The sequence below is a fragment of the Oratosquilla oratoria genome, unplaced genomic scaffold, assembly GCF_046742065.1.
Source record: "Oratosquilla oratoria isolate Oo_2021 unplaced genomic scaffold, ASM4674206v1 SCAFFOLD206, whole genome shotgun sequence".
NCBI classification, from domain to species: Eukaryota; Metazoa; Arthropoda; class Malacostraca; order Stomatopoda; family Squillidae; genus Oratosquilla; species Oratosquilla oratoria.
Genome location: NW_027467558.1, coordinates 105,001 through 115,974, shown reverse-complemented (window position 1 = coordinate 115,974; position 10,974 = coordinate 105,001). Strand labels below are relative to the sequence as shown.

The 10,974-nt window shown below is 39.2% G+C and overlaps 1 protein-coding gene across 1 annotated transcript; it reads right to left on the bottom strand.

Moving 5' to 3' along the window:
* Nucleotides 1-221: 221 nt before the first annotated feature.
* Nucleotides 222-1,596, bottom strand: LOC143022852 (uncharacterized). Its single transcript, XM_076181235.1, has one exon. The coding sequence runs from the start codon at nucleotides 1,407-1,409 to the stop codon at nucleotides 762-764; it is 648 nt and encodes a 215-aa protein (XP_076037350.1). The 5' UTR covers nucleotides 1,410-1,596; the 3' UTR covers nucleotides 222-761.
* Between the last annotated feature and the right edge of the window lie 9,378 nt (nucleotides 1,597-10,974).

Genomic DNA, 10,974 nt, shown 5'->3' with positions numbered 1-10,974 from the left:
AATTTGTGTGGAGGAATGGAAGGGCTATCCATAGAATTGAAAACTGACGCCTGAACGTCCATCCCTTCTATTGATTCACAACCGACATCTACGCTCATGTAAACCACTTCCTTACCAATCACTTTATTGTACACAAACTCGTTAATGATTTCGACGTCGTTGTTCGTGGGAGATATTATAGCTCTCTTTTCAAAGAAAGAGACGTTCCTCTGTACACTCTTTCAACTAACTCTTCTCTGCTGTCAACTAACACCCCGAAACCTTCTCCGAAGTGACACTCTTTGTACTTTCCTTCTCCAACTTCTAATAATTTCTCTGCAAAGTTTATGTTTTCTTCGTCTTCACTCTTAAGTCGAACGTTCTTTATCAGTTCTAACTCTTCGAAGAAAGGCCAAAAGTAACTTGATTTCAGACAACTGTTCAACTCGTCGTTCTTTCCTCCTCCTCTTACAACTGGTAATATCTGTCTAAAGTCTCCAGCACAAACGAACGTCTTTCCTCCCATGAAAATATCAAGACCGGAAAGGTCCCTCAAAGTGATATCCAGGGCTGAGATTGTGTTCTTATTTGCCATCACTGCTTCGTCCCACACAATCAAAGAAGACATAAGAAGCAATCGAGCTAGTTCGGACTTGTGCTTTATGTTGCATGTTTTTCTTTCGTTATGTTCCATCAGTGGTATCTTGAACATATTATGGGCAGTTCTTCCCCCGTGAAGGACAGTAGCTGCTATACCCGAAGAAGCCACAGCTAAAGCCACTTTACTCTTCGAACGAACTGTGTCTAAGAAGATTCAAAAGGAAGGACTTTCCTGTCCCACCAGGTGCATTTAAGAAGAACGCTTTGCTTTTGTTTTCCGTCTCACAACCAACACTTTCAATGATTTTATCGTAACAAATCTTCTGCTCTCTGTTTAATAGAGGGAGAGCTCTCTCCACTGTCTCGGACAATTCTTTAGAATTATAGGCTTTCTCCCTCCTTATCACGTTTGAAGACTTTTCTCCATTTCTGGAAGAAGGTAAGCCGTAGTGGACTATGTTTCCTCCTCCACAATTGAAAACTTGTTCTTGGATGTCGTCAAGAGCATCGAGGTATATTTCGTCGTTGTAATCCTTCAACCCTCTAAGATATAGAAAATCACTCGAGAAGAGATCCTTTGTTTCTTCCCAGATATCTTTCTGGTCTTTTAGATCCGAGAACACTAACATGCTAGCGTAAGTCGAACGAAGTTCTTTGCGGTCATTTGTGTAGTTTATTATCTCCAGGATAGACTGTTTCCGAGTCTCTTCATCTTTTAAAAGACCCATAGCCTTAATGGCTTCCCTGTAAGTTCCGTAGAGTACACCGTCCACCATCCTGAGGTTTTCGAAGGATTTGGGACCTCTCTTGTGGGTTAGAAGCATTCTCATATAGAACAGTTCTACTGTCTTGTTCGTTACAGCTCTTATCCTTCCAATAGCGTGAGTGTTACCTTTCCTCTCCTCCCAACATGATTTCGGAATGCTGTACTTGAAGTAAGCAGCTACTTCGTTGTAAGTTAGGGTGGCTGCGTATTCGTTAACGCTACATAATTTGAAAAATGCTGTCAACTGAGTGTCTCTGTTTGCCCTCTTTTTTATGTCTGCCTTTGAGGAATCGGCGTTGAAGAATACTTCGTTTTCGTCCTTTAAATGGAGGTCCAGATTCATAACAGGAGGGTAACTACTGTGTATGGGGAATCTGAATATCTTCCAAGTTGCTTCGTTGGAGTTAACGAATCTTGCATCCGTGAAGTTCTTAATTTCATTGATTTCTTCGGTTCCCTCGGTTTTAGTGAATAGAACTCTGTCACATCCTTTGTTGACGTACTTTGTAACGTACGCTATAGCCTTAATAGAATTTGAACACTCTACGTTTATGTGAGAGTTAAATCTCAAGCAAAGATAGGGGTTGTAAGACACCACCCATGAGTTGTCGATAGTTACTTCCTGTCCCTTTAACTTTTTCACAAAGGAGAAACCTCCTTCTCCCACAGCTCTTCTCCTGTAGAGAGGGTAGCCGTTGTTTCCGAATTTTATCGTTGAACGGCACTGTTTCGGAAAATCTTTCTGGCACGTCCCTCTATCGTTTTTCTTCCCATTACAACACACGGAGCTTTCATCGTAGCCTATGCACGGTCCGTGTATCATGTTAGTGGTAACAATATCATACAGTTCTGGGTGTTTTTTCTTGTCGGGTATCTCGGCGGATATTAGGCTCGAAACGGTATTTTCAGTCACTTTACGCTTCATCCATAGAAGAATGTGAACGTGAGGCAAGCCTCTTTTCTGCCACCCAATGCTGTACAAATGAGCTGAGACTTCTCCGAATATTTTATCTGTTAATAACTCTCTCATTAGTTGGTCTACCTTGAGTTTAAAAACACGACTAACTATATCTGGACGATTACAGACGTTAATAGTGTCGCCGTATAGTGTCAATTCTTTCCATTTCGGATTCATAGTGAAAGTTATGAAAAAATCCGGAGAACCGTATCTGGACACAAAACTTAACGCATCCTGTTGCCTCTCTTTCATGTATCTCGGGCCTCCCACGAAACACTTAGGAAGTAGCACTCGTTGTCCTTTATGGGCTGAATCACTCTTAAGAATATCGGACCTCTCTTTTCTGATTTCATGTCGGTTAAAACGGATATAATCTAATCGATTTGATTCAGCCTTCACGTAACAGTCAATAACGAACCTCTGGAACAGTGTTCGACATTGAAAGAGAGCTGTGAAACAGTTCTCTCTTTCCATAAACATAGAAGCGTAATATGCGCACGGAGAAATCTTCTTCTCGTTCCCAGCTTTGTTAGCCTTCAGAGACCGCAAAAGATACGTGTAACCCATATCTCCGTTGGGTATCAATAAAGGGTACTGGAACGGATCATAAAAGAAACTGGTGTGATCCACAAACCTAATTTTATATTTCGAATCCTTCTTGGGACTGGTTATCTTTATTAAAAGAGGATCGTGCTCGTCGTCTAGATTCACTATACCACCCACAGTCACATTTGATGTCGGAAGGTGGTAAACTCCTTTATGTTCCTTCGTTTCAAAGTTTTCAACCGCTTTAAGTTGGAGATTCATTTGTGGTATCTCTTTATGCTTTTCAATATGCAATGCTATCAGTTCCCTGGAGTTTTCTATTTCAGACAAAATCTGTCTCAAACACTTATTGTTTTCGAGAAGGTAGTTGAATATTATACGAATTATCTCCTCGTTCTCGTTGTACTCTCTTTCTTCTATTTAGTTGATTTTTTCTCCTCGCTTATAGGTGCTTCCAAAAACAACTTAGAGACTTTATAGGTTCTGAGTCTAATTTGTTCCTCTCTACTGTTATAGAAATAGAGATCTAGGAAGTTATCGACAACCCCGTTAGGTCTTCTCCGTGTTAAGTCCTTTACGTCTCCGTTGGAAAACTTTTCTTCGTCCGAAAACATACCTCGAGTCTCCTTGTCTCCCACTAATAACTCTGGCCTCACATAACTGGTTCTGTGGTATATAGCACCCTTTATCTTGTACACCATAGCTTTTTCAGCTGCATTTTCCAATTTCTTGGATGTTGCAAAGGAACTGAAACTAAAGACAGTATTAAACCCGACTGTGTTCTTAAGAAATCTTTTAGAAAGAGGGGTAACACCTTCAAATAGTGATTTGAACTCTTCGTTTTTTATCTCAGAGGGTTTCACAGCTGGGATTTGTCCCGATCTACAACACAAACCCTCTGTCTCCCTTTTCCACCTTAAAGCATCACAGTACTTGCACTTTACGTCGCCAAGTTTTCCAATGCTGTGTTCCACAACGTCGTAGGTGTCCCTTATTCGTGCTTTCAAACCACTACAGTCTTCTTCGTAATCCGTCATTTCAAGCTTTATCCCCCCTTCCCAATGTTCCTTCTTTTCCTCCCGGACTTTTTCGAGTAACTTCTTATCTTCTTCTGTTACTAACATTATTCCTTTCTCTTGTCTTGCTAGTATCTCTTTGTATTTCTTCATTTTCTCTCTGTTATTTTCTCTATTGGCTCTAAACGTCTCTGTCTCGAGAAGTCTTTGTTCCCTCTCTTCCTTTTTCCTCCTTGAAGCTTCTACGGCCTCGAGTCTCTTTCTCTCTAATTCCTTCGCCTTTGCTGTAGCTTCTCTTTCCTTTTCTTCGGCTAACTTCTTCTTTCGTTCAGCTTCCTCCTTTCTCCGCTCTGTTCTTTCTTTCTCTTCTGCTTCTAACTGTATTCTTTTCTTCTTCTGTTCTGTTTCTCTTTGGACCTTCTTTATGGCGTGTTTGTTCCTCTTTTCAGCCACTTTGTACTTCTTAAAGATCCGTTCAAGGTAGTGCTTCTGGTACGTCTTATGGCACCACTTTCCTCCGTTATTGGCATAAAAGTAATGCTTAATGAAATTATCTGACATTTCTTCATTAATCGCTTCTTCCAATAAGGGAATGGAGTCGAAAAGAGAATCTTCGTATTCATAGTCCTTACTATCTCGAAGAATCTTGTTGAGAGACAGAGTTTTCCGATGAAACTCTTTAATGTCCTTCTCCAACCAGAAACGTTGGTTATCAGCGTATAGAGAAGGGAATAAAGAAGAGTGCTCTGCTGTTAACTTGTTGAAAAGCGCTTTATTGTTTTGTACATTTTTCTTGTCTTGGCTCTTCTTCGTGGTGACCCAACTCCAGAAATGTCGTATCCTCCTCTTTCTCTGAGCTTCAGTTTCTTTAGCCATTTAACGATAACCAACTCCGAGAAGGGGGCCGTAGTTCAGAAACCCCAACCCGTTAACTTTCAAATGTATGCTTACAGCTAGGCCGGCGGGGTGTCCCAGAAACACAATGGAAGTCGCAGACACCCCCGGGCCGGCCGACTCAGATCGGGAGCGCTCCAGAATTTTTCTTAGAGAGTTATAGATATGTATATTTTTTTCACTTGTTTTTTCTACTATTGTGTTTTCTATTGTTTTATCTATTAATGTTTTTTCTACTATTGTTTTTTCAACCAAGGTCTTTTCTACTATTTTTTTTTCTATTGTTTTTTCTGCTATTGTTTTTTCTATTGTTTTTTCTATTGTTTTCTATTGTTTCTTCTGTTTTATGTTTTTTCTGTTGTTTTTCTGTTTTTTTTTCGTTTTTTAATGTTTATACTATTCTTTTTTCTATTTTTTTATTCTATTTTTTTGTCTTCTATTGTTTTGTCTGCTATTGGTTTTCTTTTGGTTTTTCTACTATTGTTTTTCTACTATTGTTATTTCTACTATTTTTATTGTTTTTTTCATTGTTTTTCTATTGTTTTTTTATATTGTTTTTTCTATTGATTTTCTACTATTGTTTGCTCTATTGTTTTTTCTACTGTTGTTTTTTCTATTTTCTATTTTTTCTATCTTTTTCTATTTTTTCTATTGTTTTTCTGTTTTTTTTTCTATTTGTTTTATTGTTTTTTCTCGTATTGTTTTTTCTGTTTTTTTCTGTTGTTTTTTATTTATTGTATTTTCTATTGTTTTTTCTACTATTGTTTTTCTATTATTGTTGTTTTACTATTGTTTCTACTAATGTTGTTTCTACTATTGTTGTTGCTACTATTGTTGTTTCTACAATTTTTTTACAATTTTTTTTCTCTACAATATTTTCTACTTTTGTTTTTTCTTCTGTTTTTTTGTACTTTTGTTTTGTTTTGTACTATTTGTTTGCTTTTGTACTATTGTTTTGTACTATTTGTTTTCTACTTTTGTTTTTTCTTCTATTGTTTTTTTTGTTGTACTTTTGTTTTTTCTACCACTGTTTTTTCCACTATATTTTTACTATTGTTTTTTCTATTGTTTTTTTTCTATTTTTTTCTACTATGTTCTTTACTATTGTTTTTCTACTATTGTTTTTTCTACTATTGTTTTTGCTATTGTTTTTTCAATTTTTTTCTATTGTTTTTTTCAATTGTATATTTTCTATTGTTTTTTCTACTAATGTTTCTTCTACTTTTGGTTTTTCATTTGTTTTTTGTTGTTGTTTCTACTATTGTTGTTTCTACTTGTTTTTATACCTTTTTTTCTTTTTTCTATTTTTTCTATTGTTTTTTCTATATATTTTTTGTTTTTTCTATTGTTTTTATTGTTTTTTCTACTATTGTTCCTCCTGGAGGCGCCCCGCCGATCCTCCTGGGGGCGCCCCGCCGATCTTCCTGAGGGCGCCCCGCCCCTCCTCCTGGGGGCGCCCCGCCGATCCTCCTGGGGGCGCCCCGCCGTTCCTTCTGGGGGCGCCCCGTCGATCCTCCTGGGGGCGCCCCGCCGTTCCTTCTGGGGGCGCCCCGTCGATCCTCCTGGGGGCGCCCCGCCGATCCTCCTGGGGGCGCCCCGCCGATCCTCCTGGGGGCGCCCCACCGATCCTCCTGGGGGCGCCCCGCCGATCCTCCTGGGGGCGCCCCGCCGATCCTCCTGGGGGCGCCCCGCCGATCCTCCTGGGGGCGCCCCGCCGATCCTATGGAAGCCCTGCAGCACCTCAGGGAGCTCCCGTGGCTCCTCTGGGGGGCCCCGTGGTTCCTTTGGGGGCCCCAGGTTGAGAACCACTGGCCCACACAAATTAGTCATCCTTGTTTCCTCGCCTCCCTCTCAGATTACCTAACTTCAATGTGGCGCGTATATGTATATGTATATGTGTATGTGTGTGTATGTGTACATATGTTTTTGGACATGTGTGTGTGTGTATATGTGTATGCACATGTGTATGTGTACATGTCTGTTTGGACATGTGTGTTTTTACGTGTCCGTGTACGTGTGTACCTGTGCATGTGTTTTATACGTGTGTTTGTCTGTACATGTGTGTGTAAAAGTGTGTTTTTTCTATTTATTTTTTCTACTATTGTTTTTTCAACTAATGATTTTTCTACTATTATTTTTTCTATTGTTTTTTCTTGTTTTTTCTATTGTTATTATTTCTACTAATGTTTTTTCTACTATTGTTTATTCTATTTTTTTTTATTCTATTTTTTCTATTGGTTTTTCCATTGTTTTTTTTCTATTGTTTTTTTCTACTATTGGTTTTTCTCCTATTTTCTATTATATATTTTCCTACTATTGTTTTTTCTACTATTGTTTTTTTTTTGTACTATTGTTTTTGTACTATTGTTTTTTGTACTATTGTTATTTTGTACTATTGTTTTTTGTACTATTGTGTTTTGTACTATTGTGTTTTGTACTATTGTTTTTTGTACTATTGTTGTTTCTACTATTGTTGTTTCTACTACTGTTTCTACTATTGTTGTTTCTACTATTGTTGTTTCTAGTATTGTTGTTTCTACTATTGTTTTTCTACTATTGTTTTTTCAATTATTGTTTTTTCTACTATTTTTTTGTCTACTATTGTTTTTTCTATTATTTTTTCAACTTGTTTTTCCAACTAAGGTTTTTTTTCTACTATTGTTTTTTCTATTTTTTCTATTTTTTTCTATTGTTTTTTCTACTGTTTTTTCTATTGTTTTTTCTATTGTTTTTTCTATTGTTTTTTCTATTGTTTTTTCTATTTTTTTCTATTGTTTTTTCTACTATTGTTTATTTTATTTATTTTTCTATTTTCTATGTTTTTCTACTATTGTTTTTCTATTTTTTCTATTTTTTCTATTGTTTTTTGTACTATTGTTTTTTGTACTATTGTTGTTTTACTATTGTTGTTTCTACTATTGTAGTTTCTACTATTGTTTCTACTATTGTTGGTTCTACTATTGTTGGTTCTACTATTGTTGGTTCTACTATTGTTGGTTCTACTATTGTTGGTACTACTATTGTTGGTTCTACTATTGTTGGTTCTGCCGTAGTGCCGTAGTGGACGGACCAGCAGCAGCAGCAGCACCAATATCCTATGGCTCCGCTGTAGACACTCTCCTTACTTCTGGTGTTTAGACCCCCTTCCCCCCCCCAAGTCGAGTCGGTAAGGCTCGTCAAGCGGTGTATGTAATGTCTTCTGTTGCCATGTACCATTGCTTTTCTAAAATATGTATATAAAATATAACTAATTAGTAAATGCCAGTGGAAACTGAAGAAATGTGAAGTTGTTGAACTAGGACATTTTGTGTGTGTGGGGTGGGGGTGTGTGGGGTGGGGGGGGTGTGGGTGTGGGGGGTGTAAAAATGTAAAGGTAGCTGCTGCAAGTTTCACTGAAGAAACGGCCCTGCAGTGGTTGACAATGGTCCTTGAATTACCTTCACCTATGAACTGTCACTGGCTTAGTACTACAAGGGGAGTAAACATCAGTTGATTGTGGGTGGAGATGCAATCTGCACCTTAGTGATAATCCAAAGTTTTGATGAGATCATGGGAACTTTTGGGTAGTTGTCATTACTTCAAGATAAGGATTTTGTAGGAGTTAGGCTGAAAAGCTTGCTTCAGTTTTATAAACATTGTACGTTGCAAAGACATTTTAATATTTTGACACAGCCTGAAGGGATTCCTCCCAGTTTTCTGTGCAGGGGAGGTGGAGGGGGAGGGGTCGCTGGTTAAATGAAAGTGCCTTGCTGTGGATGTGCAGTCTTGCTACAATGCTTCTGGCCCAGAGCAGTGGGCGAGATGTAAGGATGACCCGTCATCCAGAAGGGGCCAAGAAAACGGGGAGGGAGGGAGAAAGGGGTGGTGAATGGGAATGGAGTATGTGGGGATGAAATGGGTGGAAGTTGATTTGACTTTGTCTACCTCCCTTGTAAGGGGGGGGGGACCCTTTGTGTATGCATGTACATTGCAAAGACGGAGGGAATGGAGGGTGGTGAATTGGAGTGGAGTATGTGAAGATGAAATGGGTGGGAGTGGATACGATTTTGGCTACCTCCCCTGTAAGGTAGATGTATGAACATGTAATTTTATCTTAATATATAGTTGTACTATTAATGTTTTGTTCCATTTATGTCCTTGCAAAAACTTGATGCTAATGGTCAAGGTTGTTGGCTCGTGCTGAATAGATATTGTAGTAGTTGTGGACTGCAAAAAATGTTTGACAGCTAGAGGCAAAGCAATGAAATTTGTTTCGAATAACCCTACATTTGAACCAGTATTTGCTTCTTGCTTGCTACAAGGTTATACACTGGTAGAACTTACAGGATGACTATTTTCTTCCATAGAGACTAAAGTACCGAATAAAGGAGTGGGGGGGGGGAATAAGCAGCGTGCTCTGCAGTAACTAGTTTCTTTCAAGCTTTAGCCTAAGGAATAAAAAGAAAATACCAATTTCAAAGTTAAAGAATGTTACACTCGTAATATTGTTCAAAAGAATTGCACACGTTACGTGCAGGATTTTAAGATAATCGTAAATATCAGTTTTCCAAACCCCGAGAGACCGCCGTGACGAAATAATTGCGCTGGTAGAGCCGTGTTCGTGTCTCCGCCACACTGCATAGAAATAGTAAGACGACTGAATCTGATCGGCTAGATTCGAATAGTTTCGTTCAATGGTCAAACATTTTGGGAAACTTGCCACTTCGACAGCAATGGAAGGCAAGTAGCTACCAGCTTCCAACGTCAATACTGCAGCATTCTTGTTGCTGTTTGTATCTGTTAACGCTGCTATTGTTGCAGTTGTTACGTGTTGGCATTTCACTTTCTATTTTCTTGCTGCTGTTTTGTTTCTATTTTGTTCATCTCACCGTTACAGTTCTTGTTCGTTTGTTATTGTTCCCCCCTACTTCTGTTTATCATAATATTACTGTTTACGTTAGTCTTTGTTACAATAATAAAGGTGTCACGTTCCATTGGAAGAGCCGATACTATTTCGCCTACAGATACCTAGATCTTGAGAACATTCAACTCCGATGACAAGATGTCTTGTCATTTGGTCAAATAAAACAAAAAATCATAATAAAACAACAAAATGTTTGATGATCAAACAGCACCAGAAAAATATGACGTCATCAGTCCTCCTCGAGGAGGACTGATGACGTCATATTTTTCTGGTGCTGTTTGATCATCAAACATTTTGTTGTTTTATTATGATTTTTTGTTTTATTTGACCAAATGACAAGACATCTTGTCATCGGAGTTGAATGGGTTAAGAACATTTCAAGGAAATTTTGTTATAAAAGTCGATCATTCAGTTTTGCTACAGGAATGAAAGATAACTTGATGTTTGGAAATTTGAAAAAAAAAAAAAAAAAAAAAATGTCGCCGAAGTAGTTTCCACTCGAGCGAACTCTTGGCCTTCCCGCTCCCGACCAGGTGGTCACGGACGGACGGACGGACGGGCAACCCTTCGTCAGCCCCACTTTCTTCTCGCAAAATGACACTAAAAGGAAGCTTCCATTTCTTATGCCTGTCGACAAAAAAATAACTATGAAATATGATAAACAACCCACTTACCCAACCACGAAAAAAAAAGTGAAAATCCCCAGGTGTCATCTTTACCAACAGTCACGCCGTCCGTCAGAGAACCTTTACTCGCCACCGCCATGGGTGTGTGTGTGTGTGTGTGTGTGGCATATGCCTTGGGGCGGCATGTAAGAGTTCTGCAGTGTGATATTATGCCATAAAGGAGTGACTGGCAAAGTCGAAGCGAAGAAGCACGCAACTACCTTGTACACTTTAAATCCCGTTTGACACCCCTACTACCATCGATGTTCGTCATGAAGGGGGGTCGTCATCCATGTGTCGAGCATCAGCACTGCAGCAGCAGCATGGGTGGAGGGAGGGAGGGAGGGAGGGAGGGACGGAGAGCGCACAAGTAGAACGAGACAGGCAGGCAGGCAGGCAGGAAGGCGGGGGCCCAAACGGCCCAAGTTGGTTCGCCACGGCTTCGTCCTACAAGTGTTCACTTACCCCCCACGCCGTCGGCAATAAGGCTGTTGTTGCACAATTTCCTCGGGTTCATCTATTAAATTCTCGACTCCTTGTCATATCATGCACCAAATATGCTACAGATATCTTCGCAAATAACGGTTCCTTTGTTTAAAACTATGTGAAATGACTGGAGTGCTTATTCTTTGCCATTGGGAGGGCAT

Coding starts and splice junctions, on each gene's coding strand:
- LOC143022852 (XM_076181235.1), bottom strand. CDS start 1,409: ATGAGAATGCTTCTAACCCACAAGAGAGGTCCCAAATCCTTCGAAAAC.